Source organism: Cydia amplana, chromosome 10 (genome assembly GCF_948474715.1).
Source record: "Cydia amplana chromosome 10, ilCydAmpl1.1, whole genome shotgun sequence".
NCBI lineage: Eukaryota > Metazoa > Arthropoda > Insecta > Lepidoptera > Tortricidae > Cydia > Cydia amplana.
Genome location: NC_086078.1, coordinates 2,043,130 through 2,059,213, shown reverse-complemented (window position 1 = coordinate 2,059,213; position 16,084 = coordinate 2,043,130). Strand labels below are relative to the sequence as shown.

The window sequence follows — 16,084 nt, the reverse complement described above, 5'->3', positions numbered from 1 at the left end:
AATTCGAGTTTTGAACTCATATAGAAATTAAAGAATTCCAAATTCAAAAGCGCCAAAATTGCCCTGGGTCTTACGAGGATAGCCGACTGTTTATAGCTTGTAGCTTTCTAATAGACCCCGAAGGCTAATCCTATTGTCTATTGTTCAGTAAAACCGCACGTGCTACTTACCTACAAAAAAGGGTCCTAATTATTCTATTTGGCACCTGAGCGCGGGCTAGTCCAACGCTCAAAAAACCAGTGTAGGTGCGCTCTCCGATAACGCGCCTTTGTTACGCATCTCGATGACACATTTTAGACTGGTTCTGTAGCGTTCGACTCGCCGGCACTCAGTAACCGAAGTACCGATTTTTAATGCAGGTGGTTGTGGCACGTGGCACGAGCGGTTTTTCTTAACAATAGCATAGAGAAAAAAATACATACAGTGCTCACTCCATACATCAGTTTTAGTACCAAAAAGACTATTAGCATCTAGCATCGAGTAGCAGAACTATCAGTACTGCTACTTGACAATAGATGTAGCACCGACAGGAAAGTCTTATCTCAACAGCATAAGACTTTCCGGTCAGTGCTACATCTATTGTCAAGTAGCATTACTGATAGTTCCGCTACTTGATGCTAGATGTCGACACTGAAATTAATAGTCTGAACTGATGTATGGAGTGAGCACTCTTGTCTTATTATATTTCTCTATGACAATAGACAATAGGATTAGCCTTCGGGGTGTATTAGAAAGCTACAAACTATACTTACACTGGTGGTGGTCCTAGGCCTTATAGCGCGGGGCGGGGCGCGCGCGCAGACAGAGCGCGAGCGCGAGCAGCAGCGCCAGCGCGTGCAGCGCCAGCAGCGCCGCCCCCACCGCTAGCGGCAGCCGCGCACCCGACTGGAAACATAACACATTGTTACTATTATTATTTATTATTATTGCGAGCCTATTGTGTCCCACTGCTGGGCAAAGGCCTCCCCCCTCTTCTTCCACTCCTCCCGATTTTGAGCTACATCTGGCCAGTCGCTCAAAAAGGAGTCTAAGTTATCCCGCCATCGCCGACGAGGTCTGCCGGATCTCCGGTTCGACTCACGGGGCACCCACTCTGTGGTTATCTTGGCCCATAAGTCATTCGGCATGCGGCAGACATGACCAGCCCAGTCCCACTTTAACTTGGCCGCTTTTCGAGCTACATCTATTATTTGAGTTTTAGAGCGCAGCGTGGTGTTCCGGATGCGATCCCTTAGTTTCACACCTAATATGCTGCGCTCCATAGCTCTCTGACAAACCCCGAGTTTGGACTTCTGAGCTTCCGTCAAAGACCAAGTCTGAGCACCATAGGTGAGGACTGGAAGTATGCACATGTCCATGAGTCTACGTTTGAGAGACAGAGGTAGGTCTCCCTTCATGAGGTGTTTCATGGACCAATAGCTCTTCCAGGCGTTCTCGGTCCGTCTGTCGACCTCTTTTCCTTGTCGCGCCTGGAAAGAGACTATTTGGCCCAAATAAAGGTATTCATGGACATATGCAATGTGTTCTCCGTTTACCTCAATCCTACGTTTTATGCCGTTAGTCATGACTTTGGTCTTTGACATATTCATCTTCAGTCCAACCTCGAGGCTTGCGTTGCTAAGGTCTTCTATATTTTCATTGTTATATATAATAAGAAAATATATAACACATTGTAATATATTTTCTTATTATTAATATAAACGTAGCAACGCAACGTTATATGACCGAGTTCTTATGGCCGCCGTCAATCGATACAATATAATAGGGGGTACCTATTACTGCAATGTTCTGCCGCCAGAGTGCAGCACTAGCACCCATCGTAAACCATAGAGTGAGGCTTCGTTCACACGGCATTGTCCTGCACGTTTTGTTGCAGTATACGTCTTAACGGATAAATAGTGGTACATACATTGTGCATAGACATAGAACCATTCACACGGCGTTTGTACTACAACAAAACGTACATTCTTTTTACGTTTAAACGGATACTCACCGGACTTGTCAAGCAAATCGAATGAACTTTAACGTATTCGGTTTGCAGTGGCGAGTAGTATAGTTCTGTTTCATTCACACGGCACGACGTTATACGTTTTTTATCTAAAAGCAACCGAACAAGCGTCTATAGTACTAGAGCAACTTTTGGCGGGAACGCACGTATTTTGTTTGCGATTTCAAGATTATTTAAAAATGATTGACGAATCTTCGATAGTTAATGAATTATTAATTAATTTAGTCGAACAAAATCCCGTTTTGCGGGATATTTATAAAAATCGTGTCGCAATTTAAGCGGCTTGGAAGGAAATTATGAAAGTATTTGATCCAACCTTTTATTCTTTATTTATGGAATGTACCCAAAACCTTCCGTTTTGCCGGCGGCGAAACCTTTGTCGGCATCGATACCAATATAAAAGTACGATGAAGCGTGGATCCATCTCAGACGTCTGCCCACTGCGACAACTGCGTGAAAACTGTCGCTATTCGGCGTGAAAACGGTTCGAACGCATGAAAATCTACCGTGTGAACCCGAACCCGACTGTTTGTACGTTTAAAATCGAACACGTGAAAAAACGTGCAGGACGTTGCCGTGTGAACCTAGCCTAACTTATACGTATGTACTGTACCTTAACCTGTTTTTTGACAAGTTTTTTTTTTTTTTTTTTTTTTATTTAGAAACAAACAGTCTCGTATTGCTACATTGGATACAATAGCATTTAGTAATGTAGTAGACTTACAGTTTCCTTAATTGGATTATATAAACCTGAACATTAAAATATGAAAATACATAAGAATTATGAATTATCTATATAAATCAAACATACTTAAACGGTGTATTAATGAACAGTGCCAGAAAACTTGAAAGTTAACAATTATAATGCCTGTTGAATACATTGTAAAGATAATCGTTTGAAATTAGATAGTGTTTCAAGAAAAATATCTACATTTTGAAACTTTTCATCATAAAGCCTGCACGCTCTCCTAATGAAACCGTGTTTTGCATATGAAGTACGACTACGGGGGATATGAAAGAGGGGTTTTTTTCTACAAGCTCGCTCACAACGCCGGGGTACTCTAAAAGAAAGAGAGTGTATTAACGAAGGGGCATCGATGATGTTATTAATAATTTTGTAGAGGATCAAGACATCAATACGTTCGCGACGAGAACTCAATAAAGTAGTATTTTGTCTTTTCATGGAGGTGGTATAGTCTATGTATTTATGTCCAGTGCGATACTCAATTGCCTTGACAAACTTTCTCTGTACCTTCTCTATTTTATCACTGTGAATTTTGTAAAGTGGATTCCAAACGCAGAACTAAAGTATAACATTGATACATCAAGGCGGTTTGTTTATAAAGGGCCTCCCGGGAAACGCGAAAATCGAAACTCGGCTATCTGCCTCTTTATCGCTCGAATATGTAAGAGTGATAGAGAGGTGAGATAACAAATTTTCGACTCTCTCGTTTGCGGTAGACCCTCAGATTGTGAGTAATTGTGGTAGTAGCTACTCCTACGCAGTTCCGGGTAATATTCCCTATAAGATTGTCACGGAGTGTGGTGAAGGTATGCTAAATTTCAACTATTTTAATTACAGATAACATGAAGGGTCGACTGAACAGTAAACAAACAGACCTCTAGCGCGTGTATGACTCTAGTCGCGCAGGCGGCCTGGTGCAGCCCCGCGGCGCCGCTCGACGCGGCCGGCACGCGCCGCGCCTCCGCACACGACGCCGCGTCGCCTCCCTCCTCCGTCGACTGAACAACAAAGTTCCGTGTTATTGTTAACAATAGGCTACATGACTAATTTTCATTTATGGTATCAATCGATCGGGTTTGTTTTTAGGAACAAATGTCTATATGGGATTAAAGTAAAACAAAAGTCAGAAATTGTAGTCAAAGGCCGACAGTCGCACTTCACTCGCGAAACGCCCTTAACAAAACGATAAATGAACGGTGACGTCAAGGTCTCTGAGAGCCCATCTTGTAGTATGGACAAAACAAGAAAAATGCGATTTTGTCGGTGAAATATTGCGTATATGTACAGGGTGGATTTTCTTTTTGGGTCAGTGAGGGCAGCTACCAGATCCCGTGCTGCTACGAGAAAACGGTCTAAGAAGACCTTCCCTCGATTTCAAATTAATGAAGATTGGCTTTTACAGATTTTGGAAAAAACATACAGGGTGCGAGAAAAAGGTCATTTTTGACAAACTTTTTTTTTGATGCCAATCGATCCCATTCCTATTAAGGATCAAAAGCTTGTATGGAACCAAAAAAAAATTTCCGGCTAGAAAAGCCACAAATCGAGGAAAACTTTTCCCATACAATTTGTATGAAAATGAAAACTTTTATTTTTCACATGCTGTTTTTGTATGCCAATCGATTCCATTCCTATCCAGTATCAATAGTTTCCTAGGGGTCAACTTACGGTAATGTACTAAAAAGCCACAAATTAATAAAAACTTTTTCCATACATTTACTATGGGGAAAATGTGAAATGTTATTCTCAATTTTCTATCTCGCCCATCAGTCCTACAGCAATGTCTTCATACAGTATTATGGTCCTTAAATGTAACAGGACTGATTGCCCAGATAGAAAAATGTGAATTAAATTTCACATGTTCTCCATAGTAAATGTATGGAAAAAGTTTTCTTTAATTTGTGGCTTTTTAGTACATTACCGTAAGTTGACCCCAAAGAAACTATTGATACTGGATAGGAATGGAATCGATTGGCATACAAAAATAGCATGTGAAAAATAAAAGTTTTCATTTTCATACAAATTGTATGGGAAAAGTTTTCCTCGATTTGTGGCTTTTCTAGCCGGAATTTTTTTTTTTGGTTCCATACAAGCTTTTGATCCTTAATAGGAATGAGATCGATTGGCATCAAAAAAAAAGTTTGTCAAAAATGACCTTTTTCTCGCACCCTGTATGTTTTTTCCAAAATCTGTAAAAGCCAATCTTCATTAATTTGAAATCGAGGGAAGGTCTTCTTAGACCGTTTTCTCGTAGCAGCACGGGATCTGGTAGCTGCCCTCACTGACCCAAAAAGAAAATCCACCCTGTATAGTTGCTATACAATATTTTTTTGGATAAAATGTAAGGAATCGAATGGTAGCCTTACTTTTATCGTTTTTAGAAGTTAAAAAAAAACTTTAATTTTGTAACTTTCAGGTCCTGTATTTTTGTAACATTTCCAAATTTTATTTTAAGATCCAGATTTTTGTAATGAATTGCTTGTTTGCTATCTATTTTACTAGATTTTGTTATAAAATTCAATATGTGTCATCATCCCTATTCAGCAACATAAATCACATAAATGACAGACTGAAAGGACTCTCTGAAACTGACACGGACGCAGAGTAGTAGCAACCCCAGATGACACAAGTGACATTATGCACGTATCAGCTTTAAGCTGCCTGTGCATTCACATATAATATAATAATTAATAATATATCCATATAGCGCCATCTTTATTTATGATTAACCTGAATCCTTGATGACTGTACTGCGGTACTTTTTCCTTAGTATATAACCCAAAGAAGTCATATAGTATAATTACTTAGGTTAGTGGTAACCGACATGGCACTGCACTGACGCCGTGCAAGCCTCTCCTGTAAAAAACCGACTGTCGCTGTTACTACCACAGAAGCAGAGTATACGTATAGTTCAAAAAACAGCACGATGGAGTAGTATAAGAGTTAGGCGCAGTCACAAACAGGTCTAAGGCTACATTTGCAAGCTGGGGAGGCGCATTGAGGCTCCTTAAGAGTCTTAACACTAAGATTTAAACAAGTACTAGTTCGTTTAACAATCTTGAAGCGTCTTTTTATTGAAAAACACTTTTAAGTCACGGCAAATATGTAACAATTATGAATCATATAAGATTTTTTTACATTTTTTTGCTTCCATAAGTAATAGTTACTGAATAAAAAAAGGCGTTTTTCAATTAAAAGACACTTCAAGATCGCATAATCTTTTTCTAATCATCATCATCATCATCCTGTCCTAGCCGATTCCGGCCTCGGCGACTGGATATTCACTGGCTATTGAGAGCGACGATCGTGAGCTCTCAGGTGGCTGACGTAGCCTATTTTTGCGGCGAATGTACGTCCACACTCACCGCAGGTCAGCACCCCTCCGACAAAATTGTAGTTTATGACCGCAGGTGGTCGGGCCTTTAACTCGTCACGCTCCGCGTCGAGTTCCACTCGCCTCTGTTCTTCAAAGGCTCGCACTTTTGTACTCACTATATGCCTCCACTTCGGCCGATCTAATATATAACTCACCAAGCAGCACGAAGGTGGTACGTACGAGGGGCGTTCAAAATATTCTCGGTATTGATATCTTACAACCTCTTCTAAAATTTCTTTCGTTACTGGCCGCTAAGGTTTATTCATTGACATTACAAAAAAGTATAATTCGAACCGAGATGTTCTTTTGTTTTTCTGCAATTGCTGAACAAACATGAACATCATGTGGGAATTGACAATGTTAACTAAATTAGAACATCGATGCGTGATAAAATTCTTGACAAAACAGGGTAAAAATCAAAAAACCATAAAAGAGGAAATGGATTGTGTTTACCGTGAGTCTGCTCCTTCTTTATCTACCATTCAAAAGTGGTCAAGCGAGTTTAAACGTGGAAGGGAGAGTGTTGAAGACGACCCTAGACCTGGCCGGCCTGTAGTAGCTACTTCACAAGAAAATATTGATAAAGTGGAAAAACTTATATTGGAAGATGGTCGAGTGAAGGTAAAATCTATAGCACAAGTAACCAATCTCTCTATTGGTACCGTACATGATATTATCCATGACCATCTTAATATGTCAAAAGTAAGTGCAAGATGGGTTCCGCGAATGCTGACTCGGCTTCAAAAAGACATGCGTGTAGCTTGTTGTTCCGATTTTATTGACCTGTGCGGTGAAAATCCTGATGAGGTGCTGCAAAGAATAGTTACTGGAGATGAAACCTGGGTTCATCATTATGACCCAGAGAGTAAACAAGAGTCCATGCAGTGGCACATTAAGGGTTCAGCTCATCCCAAGAAGTTCAAGGTCATCCCTTCAGCTGGCAAGGTCATGGCCACGATATTTTGGGATTGTGAAGGAGTATTACTGATCGATTATAAAGAAAAAGGTGTAAATATCACAGGACAGTACTACGCTAACATTCTACGTCAATTAAAGGATGCAATCAAAGAAAAGAGGCGAGGAAAGTTAACCAAAGGTGTTATGCTTCTGCATGACAACGCCCCCGTCCATACTGCTCATATTGCCAAGGCAGCTATTGTTGAATGTGGGTTTGAAACTGTTACTCACCCACCGTATAGTCCGGACTTAGCCCCCAGCGACTTCTTTTTGTTCCCCAATCTTAAAAAGGATCTGCGTGGAAATAAATTTTCCGATGATGAAGCATTGAAGGCGGCAGTGGAGGAGCATTTTTACACCAAAGATAAAAAATATTTTTATGCAGGATTAAAAAAAAAAATTGATCGATCTTTTAAGTGTATGAACATAGGGGAGGAGTATATTGAAAAATAAAAATATCAAACTTTTCGTACTTGTTTGTTTTCATTCTCATACCGAGAATATTTTGAACACCCCTCGTAGTAGTAAGAGTTAGGGGCGGTCACAGACAGGTCTAAGGCTACGTCGTCGCGCTGCGGAGGCGCCCCGTCGGAGGCTCCGGCCTCGGCGCGAGACCGCACCGAGCTCTGCTTAGTTACTAAAGATACAGAGTATATAACTCACCAAGCAGCACGAAGGTGGTACGTAGTAGTAAGAGTTAGGGGCGGTCACAGACAGGTCTAAGGCTACGTCGTCGCGCTGCGGAGGCGCCCCGTCGGAGGCTCCGGCCTCGGCGCGAGACCGCACCGAGCTCTGCTTAGTTACTAAAGATACAGAGTATATAACTCACCAAGCAGCACGAAGGTGGTACGTACGAGGGGTATTCAAAATATTCTCGGTATGAGAATGAAAACAAACAAGTACGAAAAGTTTGATATTTTTATTTTTCAATATACTCCCCCCCTATGTTCATACACTTAAAAGATCGATCAATTATTTTTTTTAATCCCTCGTAAAAATATTTTTTATCTTTCGTGTAAAAATGCTCCTCCACTGCCGCCTTCAATGCTTCATCGTCAGAAAATTTATTTCCACGCAGATCCTTTTTAAGATTGGGGAGCAAAAAGAAGTCACTGGGGGCTAAGTCCGGACTATACGGTGGGTGAGTAACAGTTTTAAACCCACGTTCAACAATAGCTGCCTTGGCAATATGAGCAGTATGGACGGGGGCGTTGTCATGCAGAAGCAGAATACCTTTGGTTAACTTTCCTCGCCTCTTTTCTTTAATTACATCCTTTAATTGACGTAGAATGTTAGCGTAGTACTGTCCTGTGATATTTACACCTTTTTCTTTATAATCGATTAGTAATACTCCTTCACAATCCCAAAATATCGTGGCCATGACCTTGCCAGCTGAAGGGATGACCTTGAACTTCTTGGGATGAGCTGAACCCTTAATGTGCCACTGCATGGACTCTTGTTTACTCTCTGGGTCATAATGATGAACCCAGGTTTCATCTCCAGTAACTATTCTTTGCAGCACCTCATCAGGATTTTCACCGCACAGGTCAATAAAATCGGAACAACAAGCTACACGCATGTCTTTTTGAAGCCGAGTCAGCATTCGCGGAACCCATCTTGCACTTACTTTTGACATATTAAGATGGTCATGTATAATATCATGTACGGTACCAATAGAGAGATTGGTTACTTGTGCTATAGATTTTACCTTCACTCGACCATCTTCCAATATAAGTTTTTCCACTTTATCAATATTTTCTTGTGAAGTAGCTACTACAGGCCGGCCAGGTCTAGGGTCATCTTCAATACTCTCCCTTCCGCGTTTAAACTCGCTGGACCACTTTTGAATGGTAGATAAAGAAGGAGCAGACTCACGGTAAACACAATCCATTTCCTCTTTTATGGTTTTTTGATTTTTACCCTGTTTTGTCAAGAATTTTATCACGCATCGATGTTCTAATTTAGTTAACATTGTCAATTCGCACAGGATGTTCATGTTTGTTCAGCAATTGCAGAAAAACAAAAGACTATCTCGGTTCGAATTATACTTTTTTTTAATGTCAATGAATAAACCTTAGCGGCCAGTAACGAAAGAAATTTTAGAAGAGGTCGTAAGATATCAATACCGAGAATATTTTGAACGCCCCTCGTAGTAGTAAGAGTTAGGGGCGGTCACAGACAGGTCTAAGGCTACGTCGTCGCGCTGCGGAGGCGCCCCGTCGGAGGCTCCGGCCTCGGCGCGAGACCGCACCGAGCTCTGCTTAGTTACTAAAGATACAGAGTATATAACTCACCAAGCAGCACGAAGGTGGTACGTAGTAGTAAGAGTTAGGGGCGGTCACAGACAGGTCTAAGGCTACGTCGTCGCGCTGCGGAGGCGCCCCGTCGGAGGCTCCGGCCTCGGCGCGAGACCGCACCGAGCTCTGCTTAGTTACTAAAGATACAGAGTATATAACTCACCAAGCAGCACGAAGGTGGTACGTAGTAGTAAGAGTTAGGGGCGGTCACAGACAGGTCTAAGGCTACGTCGTCGCGCTGCGGAGGCGCCCCGTCGGAGGCTCCGGCCTCGGCGCGAGACCGCACCGAGCTCTGCTTAGTTACTAAAGATACAGAGTATATAACTCACCAAGCAGCACGAAGGTGGTACGTAGTAGTAAGAGTTAGGGGCGGTCACAGACAGGTCTAAGGCTACGTCGTCGAGCTGCGGAGGCGCCGCGTCGGAGGCTCCGGCCTCGGCGCGAGACCGCACCGAGCTCTGCTTAGTTACTAAAGATACAGAGTATATAACTCACCAAGCAGCACGAAGGTGGTACGTAGTAGTAAGAGTTAGGGGCGGTCACAGACAGGTCTAAGGCTACGTCGTCGAGCTGCGGAGGCGCCGCGTCGGAGGCTCCGGCCTCGGCGCGGGACCACATCGAGCTCTGCCAGTCGCGGACGCTTTCTGCGCCGCAACATTTTAGCTAGGGAACAAGTGTAATATAAGTAGTTGTTAATGAGAAATAACATAACAAAAGGTAAACAATAAATGATAGTTTAGAAACCTTGTTTGCATATTCTAGGTACGGATAAGGGCAAGCAAATGACGATCACTAAAATGACAGTTTGATTGCCCCAAAAATGTCCAAACGATGTATTATTTTATGGAATCTGAGCAGTTGGGACATAAAAGCAGCTTATATAGACCAGCGGTCGGCAACCCGCGGCCCGTGAACCTGTCACTTGCGGCCCGCGAGCGTCCCTGGCTATTTTGTATGTAATATTGACAAATGACAATGTCTGATAAAGTCATAAATATTAACAAAGTGCGGCCAGTGTCAACTTACTTAACGTGTTAACTTAAATTTTATTATTTATTTTAATGGTTTTTTTAAATGTAAATGTCATACCTACCTATTGATCTATTGTTGACATTATTATTATTATTGTAGAAGTATTAAATTTTATTATTATACTCGTATCAATGAAATTGTGTATGACATATTTTAATGGGAATTGTATGTAACTATTTTAAGGCCTCGTTTTTGAATATGTACTTGGTATATTTGACCCTAGTTTTTAATGTATGTACTAATTATATGCATGTATTACTATTCGACACAATGTATAATGTTTAGAATAAAATAAAATAAATAAATAAATACTTCGTTAACTACTATGTGGCCCTTGACTGCTAAAAGGTTGCCGACCGCTGATATAGACGATAGAGCCTGTTCGGAAAGAGAAGAGTCGTGGAATGCGTACATGATCACTACATAGTATAAAACAAAATCGCTTCCCACTGTCTGTCTGTCTGTCTGTATGTATGCTTAAATCTAAAAAACTACGCAACGGATTTTGATGCGGTTTTTTTTTAATAGATAGAGTGATTCAAGAGGAAGGCTTATGTATAATTTGTTAATCCGTGCGAAACCGGGGCGGGTCGCTAGTCAGTCGATAATTTCACAAAAATCTGGTTCGTAGAATTGGGCGTGGCTTAATACCGCGGAGTAGCCGATAGGACAGCGCCATCTATTGTGCAATTTTACAAGTATACCTCGGCCTGGATGGTGTCGAGCAGCTGCGTGGCGGCGCCGCGGCCGTACTCGCTGCGCACGGCGTGGTGCAGGCGCTGCGCCAGCGCGCGCCGGAGCTGCGGCAGGTGCGCCGCGCCCCAACACGCCGCCGCTGCCTCCGCCACTCCTGAAAAAAGCGGCCAAGTGCAAGTCGGACTCGCCCATGAAGGGTTCCGTATTTAGGCGATTTATGACGTATAAAAAAAAACTACTTACTAGATCTCGTTCAAACCAATTTTCGGTGGAAGTTTACATGGTAATGTACATCATATATTTTTTTTAGTTTTATCATTCTCTTATTTTAGAAGTTACAGGGGGGGGGACACACATTTTACCACTTTGGAAGTGTCTCTCGCGCAAACTATTCAGTTTAGAAAAAAATGGTATTAGAAACCTCAATATCATTTTTGAAGATCTATCCATAGATACCCCACACGTATGGGTTTGATGAAAAAAATATTTTTGAGTTTCAGTTCGAAGTATGGGGAACCCCAAAAATTAATTGTTTTTTTTCTATTTTTGTGTGAAAATCTTAATGCGGTTTACAGAATACATCTACTTACCAAGTTTCAACAGTATAGTTCTTATAGTTTCCGAGAAAAGTGGCTGTGACATACGGACGGACAGACAGACAGACAGACATGACGAATCTATAAGGGTTCCGTTTTTTGCCATTTGGCTACGGAACCCTAAAAAGGTATTAGATTTTAATATATTTACATGATTATGAAAAAGTTATATGAGCCAAGTGAAGGAGCATATAGGGGCCGTGTCGTACCAGGACACTAAGGGGCTGGCTTCGGATCGACCAAGGTGGAGACAACTTCATCACGCTGCACCGACAAGAGCCCAGCTCTTAAATTGAACGATGATGACATGATTAAGCTAATTTTATAGTTTAACTCGCGTATTTCAGTCACTGAAATTCGCGAACACATTCAGTGCCAAGAACACGACTATCGGGTATTTTATGATTTCGTTCCCAGGCCGGACGACCCGATAGTCGGGATCGTGGTACTACAGCTTTAGCAGCAGCCGGTACTGGTTTTTTATACAAATACAGTACCGGAACCGGGAATTCTCTAACTCCATCCCAAATAGCGACAATAGTCCCAAAGAGCCCCGCACCATCCATAGAGCCTAGACTACAGTGTTGGCCGAAACGTTATTGCAATTGACTATTTTTGCCCATTAACCGTAAACTGAACCGTAAACTGTGATCGTCCGTTACGGTTTACGGTTCAATTTGTACTGGTTAATGGTCAATTGCAATTAACGTTCGGCCAACACTGCTAGACTACACGCTCGGGCTAAACCTACAATGAGTGAATACACACCACACAGCGCTAACAGCGCAAAAGATGCAGCCAACAGCGACGGGGCATCACGGGCCGCTCCCCACAACGCAGCGATAGCGCCCAGCGCCAGCGCCCCGCCCCAGGCCGCCACGGCGCAGAGCCCGGCTCGAGCCGCGGCGGCATCGCCAGCGCCGGTCCCGCCCACGCCGGCGGAGGCTCCGCCCTCCCATAGGGCCCAGACGCTCAGCCCGCAGGCTGCTAGGCCTATCACCTGCAAGATATTGACATAGTCAAAACACGAGAACATCGAGTTCAGGGCTATAACCGCGAAAATCGAAGTTCTCACTCTGTCACTCTAATTACGCCTTGGATTGATTACGATTGGAGTAAAAGAGAAAGATCCCCGCAATTTGCGAAAAACGGTTTTCGCAATAGTCCCTCTAGTACCCTTTGAACGCCACGCCTATCGTGTGCGGCGCGCCATCGTGAACCTTGTCGGAATGCACGAAGGTTGATATTGTGAAAATATTAAAAAGGGGTAAAATCATGAAGATAAATAAAAATAACTTAAATTCGTAACAAGTATTTGATCACAAACAACTAATTGCTCTTCCTAATTCTGAATTAATATCGATTTAAGAGATATTTTTTAAAGAAGCTGCTGATATTTTAAAAGAGGTGCAACCTGTATGTTAAAAAAACATAGGTAGCACATATTTTTGTTACATTGAAATACATCGATATTTTTTTTAAGACAATGCTTGTGAAAAAGCTAATGCAAAGCCAAATAGTAGCTATATTATTCTACTCATTTATTTTTAAAGGCAAGTCATCTAACTCAATTGTTTTTAAAGGAAAAAAAAACAAACCAGAATAATGTGTAAATGTCTGAAGTGTTTTAAAAGTTTGATAATTTATGCTTACTTTGTTTATCTCTTCTTTGTTAATAAACTTTCTTTTCCTAATTTCGTAACTATTATTCCTAACTATCATGTTAAACTAACCACATAAAATAGATAGTCTCAAAAAGGACCATGCAATTGTAAATAACAGTTTAATAAACTGCATTCAAAATAATTACAAATAAAAACAAATAATAGTTTTTTTTATTCATACAGGATTTACATAAATCTAAAACTAGTTATTTGAGTAATCCAGTGTTGTCACAGCAAAGTGCATTGTTGGAGCATGGTGCCTCCCACACAAACATGCACAACTGGTTTGGTAATGGCCCCGGTTGCAACACCTATTTATAGCAGGCGAAAGTGGCATATCAATCAACTGCAGCTATGCATTTTATGCAATAAATAGCTCTATTAAAAAAACTTTGTGAGCCAGATTTCTTAGAAAAATATTTTATGATATATATAAATTCCAAATACTATACCATTACACTATACTATACTATACTATATCTAACTGAAACTCATTATCTACTAAGTAATAAATTAACATCCTTATATTCCAAAGTAACTGATTAATAAATATACTGAAGTGAAATATAAAAACTTTCCCTATAAAAGTAGATATGTAGCACCTGCTATGTTTGTTTTTATAGATAATAAACAATGACGGCAGTGGACTACATAATGGGGAGGAAGTGCCCAGGAAGCTTTCCTAATATAGACTTAATGAGGTGCGGGTCGGCGATGCATGCCGCCGGCACTCAATGCATCTGGATTCTTTCAACGCGCCCTCCGCGATACGCGCTACGACCATAACATCCACTAATTAATCCTATATAACTATAGTTACTATTACAACATCAGTATATCTAACGACACACTTGACTTTTGACACCGTTTTCATTGATAAGTTAAGATTTATTGAGATCTTACCAGGAATACGATGTTAAACAGTATCAGCAAACATTTCATAAGTGAATAGCAGCGTGACATCCCCATGTTGGCTCGATGAAATTTTAAACGCGACCGGATCACTTCTTTTATTGATTAAATTCGCGAACTGCGTACCATTTACTAATTACGATATAAATGTGTTTATTTAGAGCAATTGTTTAACGATAACGATGCAAATATGTCGTTGCTGTTATAATTGATTGACGTTTGACATTTGTTTTTTTCATATGGCTTCCTTAAATTATTTGAGTATGGCAGCACCAAACAATTTTACTACGTTTATTTTATTATTTATCTTTTAAATATCAGAATTCAAATAAATATCATTAATTATTAGGATACTATTATTGTGAAATAATTATTTGATTACTATTTGAACAATAAACAAGCAAAATGTAGAACATCCATAGACAAGCCTAACCAAGGTTGCACAATCGCGAACAGCGAACACCGAGCAACGAGTTGACAGCGAACATGGACTGTCTCACGCGAAAACATAAATAAATGGCCACCGTTGTTATTAGACTCCTTATAACCATAAGATTTCATGTTTCTAAAATGGACGCCGATAACGAGGATCGGCAGAGGTAATTATTTACGGCAAACAAAAAAGCCCCGAGGTGTAAAAGTGCAATTTGTTAGTGCGCGAACGAGTGTTTGTCACTTTCGCGCCATCGTGTGGTGTTATATTTAGTGTATTGTATTCACATTCAGTTGTGTCGTGTTGTGCCCGCGATCGCGACGCTTGTCAGATATGTTATCCATGAGCGCACGCTTTTTGCAGGGACCTAATATCTCGGCGGGAGAAACGGTGGAGTATGAATTCCCAGAGGCTAGAGCAGATCGTGGCGGAGCTGATGCGCCCCATTGGCGACCTCCGCCGCAGCTTCGACACGGACCTATGCGCGGTGAGTGAGTACCCTCGAGCCGGGCCTGAGCCCCCCCGCTTTAGTTTTCCCGCTCCCGCCAGGAGCTTTTCTAAAGAGCCTTTGTGAATTTTTCGCCCACCGTGTCCCGCCCGCCCCGCCCGGGCTGAAGCGGCACCATGCACCTATGCAATGTGTACTAGTTGCATTGATAACAAATGCTAATAATGTAACATACTAAACTTTCATATTGCATCAATCTAGTGTATATTTCGAAATCTCATATAGGTCAACATTGTTACTAAAAACTATGCCTATCAAAACAATAACATGTTACTTTTGGTAATACATAAAAGTTGACAGCCATTCTAAATCAATAATCCATTACATATGTGACATACATAATATATTATCTTCCTACCAGTTGTTTCAAGTTTATTGAAACAAATTTGAAAGTAGGTACTTACATTGTTATGTTTAAGAGTCCGCAGCAAGCTAGGCCGAATTTCACCTTCCCGTACAAACAGAGTTTCGTTCTCATTTTAAAACTATGTGTTAGATTGTAATGAAACATTGCACACAGCTCAAGCTTATAAAACAAACAAAATGGAGCAAAAACAAGTTTTGTATGAAAAACTTAAATTCGCTGTATATCTTAACAATGGTATCTGAAGCTACATAAACTAATTACAGGCATAGATATAACTTATTCTGTTGTAAGTACAAAGTTTCAGAGCAATCTAGCTAGTCGTTTTGTATGGGGAACGGAGCTTGCTGCAGACTATACACAAATTTGGATACTAACAATGACGCATCAAGTGTAACTTGAGAGTTGAAATGGTGCATATCTCCAATTGCTTCTAATAATAATATATCAATCTGTTTTAGGTTAGAATGTTGTTGGGGAAATATGCTGAGTTATA

At 41.1% G+C, this 16,084-nt stretch overlaps 1 protein-coding gene across 1 annotated transcript; it reads right to left on the bottom strand.

Annotated features, from left to right (window-relative positions):
* Window positions 1-762: 762 nt before the first annotated feature.
* LOC134651663 (uncharacterized) lies at window positions 763-14,487 on the bottom strand. The gene is made up of 10 exons (XM_063506763.1): window positions 14,275-14,487; window positions 12,476-12,707; window positions 11,120-11,265; window positions 9,854-10,046; window positions 9,547-9,686; window positions 9,381-9,509; window positions 7,750-7,878; window positions 3,629-3,751; window positions 1,312-1,469; window positions 763-907 (listed from the first exon to the last, which is right to left on the bottom strand). Exons 1-10 carry the CDS (start codon window positions 14,338-14,340, stop codon window positions 766-768), a joined length of 1,458 nt encoding a protein of 485 aa, XP_063362833.1. The 5' UTR covers window positions 14,341-14,487; the 3' UTR covers window positions 763-765.
* Between the last annotated feature and the right edge of the window lie 1,597 nt (window positions 14,488-16,084).

Excerpts from the sequence above, each read along its gene's own strand:
- LOC134651663 (XM_063506763.1), bottom strand. The coding sequence starts at position 14,340 with ATGGGGATGTCACGCTGCTATTCACTTATGAAATGTTTGCTGATACTG. Across the intron at positions 12,708-14,274 it reads TGTTTAACATCGTATTCCTG|GTGATAGGCCTAGCAGCCTG; the intron begins GTAAGATCTCAA and ends AATATCTTGCAG. Across the intron at positions 10,047-11,119 it reads TCGACACCATCCAGGCCGAG|CTAAAATGTTGCGGCGCAGA; the intron begins GTATACTTGTAA and ends CTTGTTCCCTAG.